The sequence below is a fragment of the Saccopteryx leptura genome, chromosome 2 (assembly GCF_036850995.1).
Source record: "Saccopteryx leptura isolate mSacLep1 chromosome 2, mSacLep1_pri_phased_curated, whole genome shotgun sequence".
NCBI lineage: Eukaryota > Metazoa > Chordata > Mammalia > Chiroptera > Emballonuridae > Saccopteryx > Saccopteryx leptura.
Window position 1 is genome coordinate 42,053,779 of NC_089504.1, and position 17,984 is coordinate 42,071,762.

Below are 17,984 nucleotides of genomic sequence, written 5' to 3' on the forward strand. Positions count from 1 at the left end.
GGGGGGGGCTGTCTCTCCAGGTCCCTTTGCTCCGCCACTGCTTCGGACTGACGCGCCTCCTTAAGAAGCGTCAGAGCCACTTTCCGAAGAAGCGCCAGGTGACCTTGGCAAAAAGGGGCAGCAAGGAGGGGGCGCAGCACCGGTTTTCCGGCTCCTGCCGAGGGGGGGCCGCGGGTCGGGCGCGTGCTCCGTTGGGCCGGCGTCCGGGCGCGGCCCCGGCCGCACCGGCCTTGCCTCGGTGAGCTCGCGGCACCGCCTCCTTCCCGCGCCGCCGGCGCTGCCGGGGGCGGGGACTCGCCGCTGCGGAGGCTGGAGACGCGGCGGCGCGGAGCGGGCGGGAGCACGAGGCCGGCGGCGGCGGCGGCAGCAGCAGGACGGCCGGGCGGCCGGGCAGCCGGGCTTGCGTCGCCGAGCGGCCGCCGGAGCGGCGGCAGGAGGTGAGTGAGCGGCACGCGTTCCCCGGCGCGCGCTCGCGCCGCCCCGCGCCCTGGCTGCCTCTACTCTCCGCAGCCCGGGGTTCGCTCCCAGGGACTCGGTGCGGGTGGGCGCTGACACCGCCCAGCGCACGCCCCTACCGCAGCCTTCTCCCGGAATCGGCGCGGGTCGGCCCCGCACCTCCGGCGCCGGAGCCTGCGCCTGGGGGCCGCCCTCACCCGCTGGGCTCCATCCCCCGCGTCCAGGGGCCAGCACGCAGTGGCCGTGCGAGGGTTCCCTGCCCTTGCGGAGGCCAGTCGGGGGCGATGCGGGGCCTTTCTTTTTGTTCTTAGCTTGGCCACGCGCTTTGGCATTCAAAGTCAAAAGCGTGCGTCCCCAAAGTCGCAGCGGTGTCAGTCTTGTGGGCTTGCTGGGCACGAAGGCAGGGATGGAGGCTGGCCGCGCCGCCCACCCACCTCCTCTTCCTCCCCCACCCCGCCCCCCACCGCGGAGGCGCTCGGGCAGCGGCGAGTGCACACGTTGGCAGCGCCCGAGTCCTGGCGGGTGACCGGGAGCTGGGCGCCGGGTCCTCGGACTGCGCGGCGGGTGGAGTGCGCGTCAGGGATGCTCCAGGTCCCCTCCTGTATTCTCCACCTTTGGCAATGTGAAGGATCCACCAAACTTTTGCTCTGTTGTAAAAACAATTTCCTGGGTTTATATACTCTTCATAGTTCACAACCTGTCTAACATTTGGAATGATTTTTTTTTTTCCTTTGGTAAAACAAAATGGGAAAAATACCAATTTTGATGAATTTTTTTTCCAGAAGAATTTAAGAATTATATTCGGAATGCCATAATGAAGATAGTCATTTTTAAATGTCCCGTTTCTAAATTTGTCTTAAACTTGTGTGGATTTCACCGTTTTGAGATTTCCTTTGTCTAGTTGGGGGCTTCAAGGCCCTACAGCCTGAAATTATGCAAATGTCGAGAGACATTCCCAGGGGAGGATTAGTAAGATGTCCAACAGCCTGATGAAATATTTAACAGCTCTCGAGTGACTCTGTATTTGGTTTATGTCCATCAGGTTGACTCAGATTTCGGCAGTTTTCATATTTCTGCATTTTTTTGGAGCGTGAGAGCTGGGGAGCATTGTGAGCTCTTGGGGAGGTCCACGTGGCCTTCCAGGGCATTCCGGCTCCTTCTCCTTGTGTCATAAAAGATAAACTAAGCTCATGCTATTGGGAAGAATAATTTTACTTTTTATTTGTAAACAGAACTTGCTAACACTTACCTGTTCTTAGGCCAGAATTCAGTTTTTAAGGTGTCAGTGGTTAAAAAGACATTGGATTCTTAAGATGTTTAAAGGGAAAGGTTAGCTCTTCAAGACGTACTTTGTTCTTTTATGAGGAGGTGATCTCTTTTTTTTCCTCTCATTGATTTTGTTTAAAAGTGAAAGACAGCCTGACCAGGCGATAGTGCAGTGGATAGAGCGTTGGACTGGGATGCGGAGGACCCTGGTTCAAGAAGACCACGAGGTCGGCAGCTTGAGCACGGGTTCATCTGGTTTGAGCAAAGCTCACCAGCTTGAACCCAAGGTCTCTGGCTTGAGCAAGGGGTTACTCAGTCTGCTGTATCATCAACAACCGCCCCCCCCCCAAGGCAGGTATGGGAAAGCAATCAATGAACAATTAAGTTGCCGCAACAAAAAATTGATGCTTCTCATCTCTCACCCTTTCTGTCTCTCTGTCCCTATCTATCCCTCTCTCTGATTCTCTGTCTCTGTTAAAAAAAAAAAAAAAAAAAAAAAGGATGAGAAGACAGCGTGCTGAGGGGGAGGGAGGGAGGGGTCAGATTGCAGTGACATTGCTATTAGGAGCTAAGGAAGCCATCTGTTTTCTAACTGCTGGTCCAGGGATTGATTGGGGATGCAAAGATTTTGTACTGTATTTGAATATTTTTTTCAATGGTGGGGCAGAAACAGCAGTGAGAATGGTAGACCTGTTCAGGCCATTGAGGCTCAGGGTTACCTGGAGTCCGTATATGTTGCCGCTTGGCCCCTGCAAGTAGGTTTCACTGACGGTCCTGTGAATGCAGGTTGGATATCTGCATCTGAAGCACATGGGCAGCCAGGGGAAATGGCCTCACAGGGACGTGTTGGAAGGGCGGTGTCACCAAGCAGGCTGTGAAGAGCAGGGGAGCTTGAAGACAACATGGTCCCTGAAGGTCATCCTCCCTTCTAAAACTGCCTGGGGTGACCAGGAGGTGGAGGGGAGACTAGGGCCAGTGATGAGAGCCCCTGTGTGCTGGGCTTTAATTCGGTTGTATTATTATCTTTATTTTTATTTTTATTTTGTTTTTTGTTTTTTGTTTTTGGAGGGGGCACCCGGATTGTATTATTATCTTTAGAAAAAACTAAGTTGACTTCGGAAAAGATTCATTTCTTATTCAATGACCTAAAGTGGGAAATAATATCCATAATTGGGCTAAGAAAAAAAAATACTTTTTTGTAAATAACCCCCTCCAGAAGAACACTTTGCCACATTAAAAAAACATTTGCAAAAGCAGAAGGGATGGTGTTGATACGCTTTTGCTCCCCCTTAGGAAACTGTGAGTGGTATTTCATTTGCCCTCCAAAAAATGTTCTTTGATTGTGGGTGTTTTCTAAACTTTCAGGTTTCTTATGAGATTACCTTGAAATAGAGACTTAGTTTGAAGTTAAGGAAGTGTTTCCTAAATTCCCAGAGTCTTACTTTACTTCACACAGAAACTTCCTATACGTGTGTGTGTGTGTGTGTGTGTGTGTGTGTGTGTATTTTTTTTTTACAGAGACAGAGTCAGAAAGAGAGCTAGATAGGGACATACAGACAGGAATGGAGAGTGAGAAGCATCAATCATCAGTTTTTCATTGCGACACCTTAGTTGTTCATTGATTGCTTTCTCATACATGCCTTGACTGTGGGGCTACAGCAGACCGAGTAACCCCTTGCACAAGCCAGCGACCTTGGGTCCAAGCTAGTGAGCTTTGCTCAAGCCAGATGAGCCCGTGCTCAAGCTGGCGACCTCGGGGTCTCGAACCTGGGTCCTCTACATCCCAGTCCAACGCTCTACCCACTGCGCAACCGCCTGGTCAGGCCAGAAACTTCCTATATTTTCAGGGGGGAAAATGCACACCTTCTCAGATTTTTACATTTTGATCTTATTTTTCTTTAAAACCCTATAGGGCTGTTGATAATATTTTCCCAACTAAGGTTTTTGAAGATTAGTGTCTGACAGGAAGAAAATTTATGTAAAAATACTATATAATATGATTACAGTGATCTATTTTGTAGTTTCCTGTGGTTTCCAATTTCTTTTTGATCATTCTCGTTAGTAAATTTTTTTTTCCCCCCATTTTTCTGAAGCTGGAAACAGGGAGAGACAGTCAGACAGACTCCTGCATGCGCCCAACCGGGATCCACCTGGCACGCCCACCAGGGGTGACGCTCTGCCCACCAGGGGGCTCGTTAGTAAATTTTTAACACTGAAAACTTATACAATGTCATGTCAATTATATCTTAATAAAATAACTTTAACTCTCACCACACAGGTACATGTGCTGTTAAATATACTCTTCATTGTTAATAACAATATACGATTCATTGTTAATAGCAGTGGAGGTAAAGCCCTATTTCAAATATTCCTTGAATTTTGAGTATTTCTGGCTTGTTTGTAATCAGATTATAGCTTTCTTTTTTATTGAACTTATTGTGGTGACATTGGTTAATAAAATTATATAGTTTCAGGGGTACAATTCTATAACACATCATCTGTATATTGTATTGTGTGTCTACCTCCCCAAGTCAAGTCTCCTTCCATCACCATTTACCCCCCCATGGCCTCTTTTACCTTCCCCCACCCCCTTTCCCTCTGGTAATCACCATACTGTTGTCCTGTGAGTATTTTTTTTCCCCTTTGCTTAATCACTTTATCTTTTTCACCCAGCCTCCAACCCCCTTACCATCTGATAGCTGCCAGTCTGGTCTTGATATCAGATCATAGCTTTTTACTTCATGATATGGTTCCTGCAAAGCTGACTCAGGGTGAGAAGCATGCACCTTCCACTGGGCTTCTGTTTGCCTGTGCTTGTGTTTATTGGTGTAACTAATCTGTGCTTTTTTAATAGGAATTTGAAAGCTTTATATACTCTATAATGTTTCTTGTAATATGTCAGTCCACCTCACTGTATAAGTCCTGAAGGCTCAAAAGAGTGCCTCAGGCACTTCAGAGGGATGGGGACACATGACCCTGGACAAAGGGACTCGGGATGGAGAAGCAATTTCTACTTTTTTTTTAGAACGGTTAGTACTTTAAGGTAGTACAATAAAATTAGTATAATATAACATAGTATAAAATAATTACCATAATTAGTATATACATAATACATATATATATTTGAGTTATTAAATGTAATACTTTGTTTCTAAAACATAGTTGCTGTCCTTTTTGGATAAAAAGAAAGGTAACTTCTGCGACCCCCACCCCTGGCTCTGTAGAGCATCTTCAGCACACTGGCATGCATGAGCCTTGGGTAGACAGCTGGTTTCTTATTTTAGCCTTGGATAATTCTTTCCTTTGATCATCAGAAGAATCTCATGAGGGTAGGTACAATTGATCTCAGCCTCCTTTTTTTAAATGAGTAAACTGTGATTGAAAAAGTTCCCTTAATACCACACCAGCCCCTTTCAGTTAATTATTTACTTGGTGAGAAGTAAATGCTCGCATTTAATGTTCACCCCAGCCTTAGGAGACAGACACCAACGTTAGCTCTTTACTGACAATTCCAGAGTGCTAGGAGAAGATGAGTACCTGCCTGGCACCCAGTTAGGGACTGGTCCTCACTCTGCACTACACTACATCTCTCTCTTACCTGCCCGAGGCTCAGGATAGGGACCTGGGTCTTCTTTGTGTCCCTTGAGAATACACATTCTTCTTGCCAGCCTGGTGTCCCCATTGATGGGTTCTAGCACAGAAGAGAGGCTTGGAATCTGTTTGAATGAGTTTGTTTTTTCCCTCTACTTCATGAACATACATGTAGTATCATTGGTTTTAAGGGCAGCTGTAAAATGCTATAATTTAATCTGGGGATGCTAGAAATACAGCTTCAAAACTTGCTAATGTTACCAATGTAACTTCTTTACGTCTTTATTTTTTATGGTTACAGTCTGGCTTTTGTAGTAAAAATATGCTCACTGAGGAGAAAAAGATTGTATAAAGTAAAAAATAAAAACTTCAATTCTCTCCTCTATACATTCTGCACTTACTGTAGTTTGTATGTATCCTTCCTTATAAATATTTGCTATATGTTTTTGTGCCAACTGTGGCCTATGGGCCTTGGTTTGCTGACCTGACTTAAAGACATTCTTGGGCCCTGGTTGAATAGCTTGAGTTGGTTAGAGCATTGTCTGAAAATGCAGAGGCTGCCGGTTCCATCCCCAGTCAGGACACATACAGGAACATATGGATGTTCATGTTTTTCTTTCTCTCTCCCTCCTCTCTCTCTAAAATAAATAATAATAATAATAAAAAGTTAAGACATTCTTGGGACAGGGTAGAATGCTTTTAAATCCTCAACCCTGGCTGCGTTGCTTAGTTGGCTACAGCATCGTCCCGATACTCCCAAGTTTGCAGGTTCAGTTCCTGGTCAGGGCACAAACAAGAATCAACCGAGGGCCTGACTAGGCGGTGGCGCAGTGGATAGAGCGTCGGACTGGGATGTGGAAGACCCAGGTTTGAGACCCTGAGATCGCCAGCTTGAGTGCGGGCTCATCTGGTTTGAGCAAAAAGCTCACCAGCTTGAGCCCAAGGTCGCTGGCTCCAGCAAGGGGTTACTCGGTCTGCTGAAGGCCTGTGGTAAAGGCACATATGAGAAAGCAATCAATGAACAACTAAGGTGTTGCAATACGCAACGAAAAACTAATGATTGATGCTTCACATCTCTCCATTCCTTTCTGTCTGTCCCTGTCTATCCCTCTCTCTGACTCTCTCTCTGTCTAAAAAAAAAAAAAAAAAAAAAAAAAAAAAAAATCAACCGAGGAATGTATACATAAGTGGAACAAAAAATTGATCTTTGTTTCTCTCTCTCTCCCTCCCTCTCTCTGCCTCTCCCTTTTCCCCACTTCCCCATTCTTTCCTCTCCCCCTTTCTCTCTCAAATCAATAAAAAAAATGTTTCTTTAAAAAAAATAAACTTTAAAAAATGTCATTTACCGATTCCTTCACAGTCCCCGCAGGCGCTGAACTGGTTTTCTCAGTCTGTTTGCTCATGCAGTGACTTCTGAACTTCCTGCTCTGCCCGGCTCCCCTGGTCTCCTGGTTTCCGTGCCCAGGTGGGGCCCTTTCCTGAGAAGGAAGAAAGGGCAGTTCCCCCACTACTTGGAGAAGCTGTGTTGTCCCAGAATGGGGACACAGATCAAACACACTAATCTGACTTGATTGCCGATATGTATTTGCCCATATGATTAAAATAAGGAAATGAAAAGTATTTAGTAAGAGGTCCAGGGGACTGAGGCATTTGGCAGGTTGCCCATTTTCCTATGCATTTTCTTTCCTTTTTTTTTACATATGAAAGTAATTAGAGGTCTCTGTTATAATAAAAATTTGTCTTGTAAGCCAATAATAATTTTAACCAGTAGGTCAAATTTTAAAAATTAAGCCAGTAAGAAAGAATCTGCAGTATTTTTATGACTTTTCCGATTTACCAAGAGGCTTTTAATGCAGAAACACACTGAACACACTGCTTTCACTGCAGGGAAGCCGGGGCTTTGAGGGTTGAGTTGATTTAAGTTAATCGCTTTTTTTAGTATGTTCAGATGCCTGTAACAAATAGGAGACAAAACACTCTCTGAAGCCTAAATTACAATGAATATTAATATATGTGGTGCAATATTATCTCCCACCCACTTTCCTCACCCCCTCAGTGTACATAAATTAAGCTAGGGGAAGGAGAGTGTGTGTAGTGTTTGACAGCCGTAAACTCCGGCTCTAAGCGTTGCCTGAGGGCGTCCTCAGTCTCCATCATTTCCCACCTGTACTGCCCTGTTCTGTTCAGCAGCAGTGGTTTCTGCAGCCCCGGAAGTCAGCGGCGGAGCACCTCACAGGCCTAAAGAATGAGTGTTGGCCCTTCCTTCCTTGTGGTCACCTTCTTACCCGGGCAGCCCTGTGTCTGTTGGGAGCCCAGGGCTCTCCTAACGATGCCCTCTGGGCAGCTGCACACCTTTCTGGCCAGCAGAGCACTGGGTCACAGCGAGGGGCCTCTGAGACTCAAGTTGGGCTCCCTTGAACCTTTCTCTTCCGTAACATGGGACTGATCAGGATGTGTCCTGCTGCCGCAGCTGTAAGTCAGCCGCAGGTGATGGCAGTTTCTGCTGCTGCATTTACAGAAGCGCTGATCAGGAATGCAGATGGCTGGTTTCTGTTAAATAGAATGATCATGGGAGGAGAACGGGCATCACATTTTCCTTATAAAATAGGAGAAGACTAGATCTAGAAATAAGTTGTTATTCATCTTTCCACTTCTAATGATCATAGTCACCATATATCGTGCAGTTCCTATGTGCTAGATGTGGTTCTAAGTCCTTCTCATATCTAAACTCATTTGATCCTCATACTATCCGTACAAGGAGGACAGTGTGGCACAGATGGATCCTGTGGCTCTTAAGACGTGGAAGCAGGATCCAACACTGGCTAACTGGGTGGTAGTATTTGTTCTCTTAACGCTGCCCTGAGATGCCTGGTGCTAGTATAGCACCTGACTTATGGTGGTTGCTCAGTACAACCGTCTGGCTGAAGGAAAGGGAGGATTAAACAGTCATCTATACAGTTCCCATGGAGTGAGAACTGAGTGCCTATTCTGCTTTTAAACTTAAAACACACCCACCCACTGACTTAGAGCTGCTAGGATAACAAAAGGTCATTGAAGGATTCCATATAAAATTATATTGTAGGGAATGACAAATATAACCAACGTGGCCTTTCAAGGCACTGGATAAAAATAGATTATTCGATAAAGGGCACTGAAAGGACTGGCTAGCCATTGCCCGAACAGAAAAAAGAAAAGCCTTGTTTTTTTGTATTTTCTTACTCCTTACATTGTAAAGGAATTCTAAGTGAATGAAAAATTTAAATATAAGTATGAAACCATAAATATGTTGAGAGGAGAAATTGGATATGGTAAATCTATTTCGAAACTCAGAGTAGGAAATGTTTTCTAAATCTGAACAGTCCAGAAGCAATAAAAGATAAAAAAAATTGTTATTTTAAAAACACTACCAACAACCAAAAACTATGGGCAGAAAATTACACAGAGAAAGTCAAAGAACAAATAAAAATTTGAGGAAAAAAATGATCTAATAAAGGAACAAAGATTAGTTTATTTTTAATATACAAAGTGCTCTTACAAATTGATAAAACACCCCCGTTTAAAATGGGCAGAGGCTATGAAATGGTATTTCACCAAAATGAACATACAGATAGCCAATGAAAAGATGTTCATGACTAAAGAAATGTATATTAAATATTACTATTATTGAGATTACCAGACACTAAAAAGTTTGTGTTATTGTGTGAGAAACATACTGTAAACTGAGGAGCAATAAAACAGGGTATACCTTTACAGCAGTGGTCCCCAACCCCCGGGCCACAGACCGGTACTGGTCCGTGGGCCATTTGGTACCAGTCCGCAGAGAAAGAATAAATAACTTATATTATTTCCGATTTATTTATATTTAAGTCTGAACGATGTTTTATTTTTAAAAAATGACTAGATTCCCTCTGTTACATCAGTGTAAGACTCACTCTTGACGCTTGTCTCGGTCACGTGATACATTTATCCGTCCCACCCTAAAGGCCAGTCCGTGAAAATATTTTCTGACATTAAATCGGTCCGTGGCCCAAAAAAGGTTGGGGACCACTGTTTTTTACAGGATTAAGGAAGAGGACAATGCCCAGATATCCTTACCATAGGGGAAGAGTGGGCTCTGTCAGCTTTCCTGTGTTCTTATTCCCAAGAACTTGACTTTGGAGGTGAGTCCCTGGTGGTCTCGCCTCACTCTCCACCCCCTTCCCTTCTCACCCTTCCCCCTTCTCATGCACTGCTAGCGCCACCTGGCATAAGAGTGGTTATTGCTTGTGTTGCCCTCTCTCTGATAAGGTTCTGTTTTATCCAGCTCAGCAAAATCTTTTTTTTTTTTTTTGCAAAATCAACTTTCCTTGTCCTTGGTGAACAGTGCTGGCATCCAGCCAGACCTGGTTTTAAGTTGAAGCCATGAACCAAATTGATGGCTCCTTTCTCTTTTTTTTATTTTTTATTTTTTTTTTATGTTTTGTTTTGTTTTGTTTTCAGAGAGAGAGAGGGATAGACAGGGACAGACAGACAGGAATGGAGAGAGATGAGAAGCATCAATCATTAGTTTTTCGTTGCGCGTTGCGACACCTTAGTTGTTCATTGATTGCTTTCTCATACGTGCCTTGACCGCGGGCCTTCAGCAGACTGAGTAACCCCTTGCTGGAGCCAGCAACCTTGGGTTCAAGCTGGTGGGCTTTTTGCTCAAACCAGATGAGCCCGCACTCAATCTGGCGACCTCGGGGTCTCGAACCTGGGTCCTCTGCATCCCAGTCTGGAGCCGATGCTGTGCCCATCTGGGGCCATGCGTGCAACCAAGCTATTTTTAGCACCTGAGATGGAGGCTCCACGGAGCCATCCTCAGCGCCTGGGCTGATGCACTTGAACCAATCGAGCTATGGCTACGGGAGGAGAAGAGAGAGAAAGAGAAAGAGAAGGGGGGGGGGGGAGAAGCCGATGGTCATTTCTCTTATGTGCCCTGACTAGGAATCAAACCCTGGATATCCATACGTTGGTCCAATGCTCTACTGCTGAGCCAGCTGGCCAGGGTATGTTTGTGTTTCTTTTAAGAAGTTTGGTGCTTTCTGCAGATCTCAAAGTCTTCATCACTGGGATGTGCTGCGCAGCCCAGTGTGCTGTGGTTACACGCCTAAGGACCCCGAAAGGGGAGAGACCTGTGAAGCTGGGGTGATGGCCTCATTTTGGCTCGTAGGCCCTGTCTGTGACCGAAATGCGAATTCACACTGCTCCAGTGTACTCTCCTGCTTAGTAATTCTGTCCCCTTCTTACAGATGGAAGCTGAGCATAAGAGAAATTGTTACTTGCCCAAGGTCTGTGAGTGTGTCCCGGGGAGCAGCCACACCACCCACTGTGGGTGCTTTGACGCACTGTCCCTCGACAGCTTCATGTTTCACGGAGAAGATGCCAGTCGTGCCTTGGGGCAGGATGCCTTCCTGTTGGTTGTGACAATGGGCATGGTCTGCTCCAGGCCTGGAATACCAGTATTGAGGCTTATGTCTTTGTATTTATTCGGCAGATTCACAGCCTGGCCTTTCAGATGATGGGACTGGGGAACGGGCGTCGGACCATGAAGTCACCGCCCTTTGTGCTGGCTGCCCTGGTGGCCTGTATCATTGTCTTGGGCTTCAACTACTGGATTGCGAGCTCTCGGAGCGTGGATCTCCAGGTGTTGTGCTTGTTTGTTTTGTGCACACAGATGTTGGAGAGTGTGTGAAGTTGCTGGGTGGTCGGGTCCGAGGGGTTGTAGTTATCGCCACCTGAGGCGTTGCCCGCCGTGGTGTGTGCTCACTGTAGTGTGAGTGCAGGGCCCTGACTCTCCATACTAGCTCTGCTCATGGGTGGGGGAGGACCCCCTTGTGACTTCTTACGATTGCGGCCAGGACATCTCTCTCTGCTTTTCCTGAGAGTTAAGAACTTTAGTTGAGCCATTTGGGCTGGTTGTGATGAAATGACAGTGTGATGAAATGCACTGACCACAACCCATTCTTGTCCTCCCATCACACTGAATAGCAAACTATGGTGATGGAAGTACAGTTGGGTAATGGGTGTGAGAAATGGGTTGTTCAAGGTGCCAGTCTTATCATCACCGTTTAATGGTAGTAATAATGTTAGCTGTCCCGTTTATTGTTGCCCATTGTGGGCTGGGCAGTGCTAAGCAACAACACACTTGTCCTTGACCAAACTTTAATTGGGCTCCTCGGCGCCCCCTTTTGCACTAGGCCTCCATGTGCCCCCCACCCCTCCCAGCCTGTTTGTGGCTTGCCCAGGCTTAGCAGAGACTAAGTCACCCCCGCCCCCCAGGATCTGATCAAGTTCCTCATCTCTCATTCTGTATGTCTAAGCCCTAGGTCTGCCTCGAGCAAGAATCCTGCTAGCCTGGTTTAGCAGGAGTCCCCTCACCCTTGATGGTGCCTGTTAGTACTTTTCTGCATAGTGAGCCCCTCAGTCTGCTCTTTGGCTCTACGTCCTCTGCAGTCTTTGCTGGGTTCAAGCTGAGCTTGTTCCCTCTCCCTTGCTGCCCTAGTCATGACCCCTGCTGCCCTAGTCATGACCCCTGCTGTGGTCGTCTCCAGCGAGGTTTTCTGTACTGTTTGAACAGGCAACAGAATAGTTTTCCTTAAACAGTTCATTCTATACATCATCATCTTTTGTACCCAACTCTACAAGGTTGGGACTTGATTTTCCCCATTTCACAGGCGGGCCGACTGAGGCCCAGAGAGGTAAGTGCCTGGGAGTAGGGGAGCTGGGATTCTAACCCCGTCTGTCTGCTGTCAGAGCTGGGTGCTCAGGCCTGGAGCTGCTCTGCACCCGAGAGCTGCCCCCTCTCGTGCACACCCGCCAGGGCTGCGTGCCTTTGTCTGAGCTTCCCTGGAGCCCTGTTCTCTGCACAGGTGTGGGCTTGGTGTCCAGAGCTGGAGAACCGAGTCTGCTTTGAGAAATTTTGTCTGATAAGGAGTGGTTAAGGGCTGTTAGTTAGTAGGGGAAAAAGAACTAAATCTTTGAGCACCAGTTCACGTCAGGTAAAGCACAGGCATTTTATGTCCTTATTTATTTTAAACCTCACAAAAATCCCTGTGAGGGTGTGGTGGTATTTCCACGGGAACCTCCCTGTGAGGGGCGTGGTGGTATTTCCACGGGAACCTCCCTGTGAGGGGCGTGGTGGTATTTCCACGGGAACCTCCCTGTGAGGGGCGTGGTGGTATTTCCACGAGAACCTCCCTGTGAGGGGCATGGTGGTATTTCCATGGGGACCTGCAGTGGAGATGGGGGAGCACATGGAAGCGAATTCTATCGCTTCTAGACCGTTTCTGTAGAAAAACCCACTGTGCAGCTTCTACACGGTTGACGTTAAAGAGTGCGCCTTGGGAACACTCCACGCGTGTTTGGCGTGTTGCTGGCTCTGGGCCCTGTGTTGTCTTTGTTCAGGTGGTCTGGCCGCTAGGGGTGGCCTGACACCCGCCCTTACGCCCTGGTGTCCTTGTAGACGCGGATCATGGAGCTGGAAGGCAGGGTGCGCAGGGCAGCCGCCGAGAGGGGCGCCGTGGAGCTGAAGAAGAACGAGTTCCAGGGGGAGCTGGAAAAGCAGCGGGAACAGCTTGACAAGATCCAGTCCAGCCACAGCTTCCAGATGGAGAGCGTCAACAGGCTGCACCAGGATGAGAAGGCAAGGCCGGCTGCGTTTCCTCTTGATCTGTGCTGCACACCAGCTTGTACGCGGCCCAGCTCTTCTTGCGGGGAGCGTAGTAGTAGTGTGTGCATTTATGTAATTATACAGAATTAGCCTCTTGATGAAACTTGGCTGTTTCCCATCTGACCATTAGTTGCTGAGCAGGCTTCGTGTAAAACTGTGATAAATGAGAGAAATGCAGAAGAACTATCTTAGCATCAGATTTATCCTCTCATTGGCTTTTTCCCTTACTGTCTGCAGATGTGGTAAGTCCCTACCCTGTTCCAGGTCTGTGCTCCATGTTTGTGTCCCAGAGAAGAGTGACACCATGCCCGTTGTAGCGTGTGGATTGGAAGGGTCGAAGACCTCTGAGGAAGGACTAGCAAAGAGACTAGGGGACTCAAGAATGTTGGGTTTTTTTTTTGTTTGTTTTTTTTTTCTTTTTTTTCTTTTTTTTTTTCATTTTTCTGAAGCTGGAAACAGGGAGAGACAGTCAGACAGACTCCCGCATGCGCCCGACCGGGATCCACCCGGCACGCCCACCAGGGGGCGACGCTCTGCCCACCAGGGGGCGATGCTCTGCCCATCCTGGGCGTCGCCATATTGCGACCAGAGCCACTCTAGCGCCTGGGGCAGAGGCCACAGAGCCATCCCCAGCGCCCGGGCCATCTTTGCTCCAATGGAGCCTCGGCTGCGGGAGGGGAAGAGAGAGACAGAGAGGAAAGCGCGGCGGAGGGGTGGAGAAGCAAATGGGCGCTTCTCCTGTGTGCCCTGGCCGGGAATAAGAATGTTGGGTTTTAAGTTAAAAAATATACCAGATCCTACACAGATTAAAAAGGGGCGGCTTTCTGCTAATTAATGTGTCTTTCATTTTCCATTTTCCCTGGGAGTGGTTGACTGCTTTCTCGTTTATTAAGTTGTGTAATGGTGCAAGTTACTGGTATCTTCTTTTCTGAAGTGCAGCAAATTCATGACTGTTTATTACCTAGCGGTGTTTGGCCCCTACAAATGCATGCACTCCTGTCTCTGAAATACTTGGTCTCTGGGAAGGAGGTTGTATCCTGAGATCCATTATCTTGAAGGTGGACGTGGTGTTAGTATGAACTAGTGGCCAGCACTTCAGTAGAAAATGAGCCATTTCTAGGGAGAGCCTTGGACTTTTCTTACCTAACTGGTATAAAATGTGAGAAACACTTTTTTGTTCATTTGCAGAGTATTTTGCCATATTCACAAACATATTTTTTTTTCCCTCTGGGCGTTGTTCCAATGTTAATGCTATTAAAGTGCTTCCTAATTTCTCTTTACTCTTTTTCACATGTGGGTGACACTGTGTCTAAGAAATCTCCTCTGACTAGAATCGGATCTAGATGTTTCTCACAGGGTACCACAGACAGAACCCCTTTAAAGCACTTTAAAAAAAATTTTTTTTTTTTTTTTTTTTTTTTTTTTTTTACAGAGAGAGAGAGTCAGAGAGAGGGATAGATAGGGATAGACAGACAGGAATGGAGAGAGATGAGAAGCATCAATCATCAGTTTTTTGTTGCGACACCTTAGTTGTTCATTGATTGCTTTCTCATATATGCCTTGACCGTGGGCCTTCAGCAGACCAAGTAACCCCTTGCTCGAGCCAGCGACCTTGGGTCCAAGCTGATGAGCTTTGCTCACACCAGATGAGCCTGCACTCAAGTTGGCAACCTCAGGGTCTTTAACCTGGGTCCTCCGCGTCCCAGTCCGATGCTCTATCCACTACGCCACTGCCTGGTCAGGGCTAAAGCACATTTTTGAGAGGAAGTCAAGTTTATTCTCAAGGAATGGACCTTGCAGAAATTCCATCTTGGATTTGTAGGCTATGCATGAGAGCGTCTCTGGCACCCTGGTCGTCTGCGCGGTTAGGAAGGAGGAGTGTGGCAGGAGTAGGGGGCAGGTTGGGCTGGGAAGGGGCACCCAGCAGAGACCAGCAGTATCGACCCGCAGGGCCCGGGCTGAGATGGGCCCAGGCTGGGCAGGGATGAAGGACCCTCGTGCTGGGTTAGTGCTTCTTCTTCAGTGCCTGGCCCAGGAGGCTGGGGCTGGGGCCGGTCAGAGCAGGTTTTCGGTCTGCAAGGCGTGAGGAAGAACGTGCAGGTCTGGTGTGTCTCTGGTTGCCTCTCCCCCGTCTGTGTATATGTCATTACTTGAAAATTTACTTCTTTTCCTTAGAATTGTGTTTTACTCTGAGCCTCTGCCCTTTCTACATTTTTGTTTTTGGTTTTTCCTTTTTGAAATAGTAGTGATAGAAGATAGTACGTTTGTCTGTCTGTGTGTGGTGTTTGGTTGTTGCTTTTTCTTTTTTTCATTTTTTTTTTTTTTTTTGCATTTTTCTGAAGCTGGAAACGGGGAGGCAGTCAGACAGACTCCCGCATGCACCCGACCGGGATCCACCTGGCACGCCCACCAGGGGGTGATGCTCTGCCCCTCTGGGGCATTGCTGTGTTGCATCCAGAGCCATCCTAGCGCCTGAGGCAGAGGCCACAGAGCCATCCTCAGCGCCCAGGCCATCTTTGCTCCAATGGAACCTCGGCTGCGGGAGGAGAAGAGAGAGACAGAGAGGAAGGAGAGGGGGAGGGGTGGAGAAGCAGATGGGCGCTTCTCCTGTGTGCCCTGGCCGGGAATCGAACCCGGGGCTCCCGCACGCCAGGTCGACGCTCTACCACTGAGCCAACCAGCCAGAGCTTGGTTGTTGCTTTTAAGCTTCCTAGTTTTCTTAACTCCATCAGTACCAAATGCTTCTGAAATTTATTGGAACCATGAAATCCCAAATTCTGGACTAATCTCTTTCTTCATAGTTCTCGAAGCTTCTGGGTATTTTTGTGCATTGCATGAAATTGTGGCTGAAGGGGGGAAATAAGGTTGTCGCAGGGCTATTTCTGCTCATGGTCATTCCGCTGTGTCCTGGGTCCAAGCTCTTGGGGTTCTGGTCCCCTATGAAATGTAAACAACAGGGCTTCCCATGTCACATGGGCACAGAACCATTTGTTCTAGTGAGTTCCAGGAACATGGTCGATGAAGCATCATCACCACAGGCAAGTCCTAAGATAGAAATGCTGGTTCATTTGAGTACAATTTGTTGTGGGAATTAGAGCAAAACTTGGAATTCTTTGAAATACAGTTGATGAGCTGGTTTCTAAAAACATCTGCCCATATAGAAAGAAACAAGAAGGAAAACATCTTTTAGCCAGAAACCAGGTGACTGTTTGACCTGGGTTCTAATACTTCAGTTTTATGGCTTCGTTTTTAGAGGAGGCATCAGTGTTGCCCCCTTGCCCACCCCCAAGTTCAGAACTATCTGAAGATCCAGGGGAGGGAGGCTCTTGTAGTCACAGTAAATATCTGGTATCTGTTGAACGTCAAGGAGTTCCAGTAAAAGAAGGCAAAAGACACATTTGAAGGAAAGTCAAATAGCCTTTGGAAAGGAATGAGAGTCCCGTTTACGTCTGGAGTTTTTAATTTTTAGGACAAACGATATAAAGTCTTTTCCACTTTGGGGGCTAGTTTCTTACCTCTAGGAGGATTTTCACCTTGGCTCGATGTGGTGGGGAAAGGCTTGGGGCATCTAGTCAGGCAGACCGATGTTCAGGTCTTTGTTTCCTCAGCTGCATGATTTTAGGTACGTCAGTTAAATGCGCCCTCTGATTGGGTGGCTGTGCTCCGTGTGAAAGTCTCTGTTGCTTGCTTGCTCGTGTATGGTGGTGCAGAATTATCACTCAGCTCATCAAATCGATTGGCTGTTTATCCCGCTTCTTGACGTTCTGAACTAATTTGTTATAGCAGTTGTTTCAGAATAATTAGTTCTTGCCCAAAGCAATCACCTGGGAGGTTATACAAAAAAAATACAGATTTTTAAAATACACTGGATCAGAATCTCTGACTGTGGTTGCCTCCAAGAATATAGAATTTTTTATTTTAAAGTTTAAACACACACACACAGAGGCACATGCACCATATTTTTGAAGTTCTCAGATGATTGTGATGCAGGTAGCTAAACCAGAGGCTAGTGATGGAGAACAGGTAATTTTCAGTGCTACACTGTTAACAATAAAGTTGTCTTATCAGGATTTTAATTTTTATTTTTTTGACCCTTCCTCGATGACATGATTTTAAAAGTAGATGGCATTATAATTAGATATAATTCTTTAAAAGTAATTTGGCAGTGCTGTGCTGTTACAAAGTAATTGACATTCATGTTTTCTTTCTAAGATATTTCTTTCATATTTATGCTCTTGCACTGTAATTCTTTTTTTTTTATTTTTTTTTCCATTTTTTTCTGAAGCTGGAAACAGGGAGAGACAGTCAGACTCCCACATGCGCCCGACCGGGATCCACCCGGCACGCCCACCAGGGGCTACGCTCTGCCCACCAGGGGGTGATGCTCTGCCCATCCTGGGCGTCGCCATGTTGCGACCAGAGCCACTCTAGCGCCTGAGGCAGAGGCCAAGGAGCCATCCCCAGCGCCCGGGCCATCTTTGCTCCAATGGAGCCTTGGCTGCGGGAGGGGAAGAGACAGACAGAGAGGAAAGCGCGGCAGAGGGGTGGAGAAGCAAATGGGCGCTTCTCCTGTGTGCCCTGGCCGGGAATCGAACCCGGGTCCTCCGCACGCTAGGCCGACGCTCTACCGCTGAGCCAACCGGCCAGGGCCTTGCACTGTAATTCTTGAAAAGTTTTAGAAGCTCTGGCAGGCCAGACATTTACTACTTACCACATTTCCCCTGAGATTGCCGTCTCCTCCGGAACTGGGATGTAGGTGTGTCTTGAGGTTGTTAGTACTGAAACTGGCTTGCTCAGGTGCCCTTTCTGATGTCACTGAAATAGGGAGGTGAGCGTGAAACATGCAGGTTTCTCACCAGTGGTGCTGTGGTGATGTGATGAGGACTGAGACCCAGAACAGTTCTGTTACGAAATAGCTGCTCATACAGAAAGTTCAAAGCTAACAGCTGTGTACCCATCAACCAGAAATCATTTAAAACAA

General features: G+C 47.2%; 1 protein-coding gene across 1 annotated transcript in view; it reads left to right on the forward strand.

The window, feature by feature from the left end:
• Window positions 1–305: 305 nt before the first annotated feature.
• Window positions 306–17,984, forward strand: part of GOLM1 (golgi membrane protein 1) — a 57,340-nt gene continuing 39,661 nt past the window's right edge. The window contains exons 1-3 of the mRNA XM_066367878.1: window positions 306–437; window positions 10,829–10,978; window positions 12,797–12,976. Of these exons, the coding sequence (XP_066223975.1) occupies window positions 10,850–10,978; window positions 12,797–12,976 (309 nt within the window). The 5' untranslated portion in view covers window positions 306–437; window positions 10,829–10,849. The remainder of the gene's footprint in view (window positions 438–10,828; window positions 10,979–12,796; window positions 12,977–17,984) is intronic.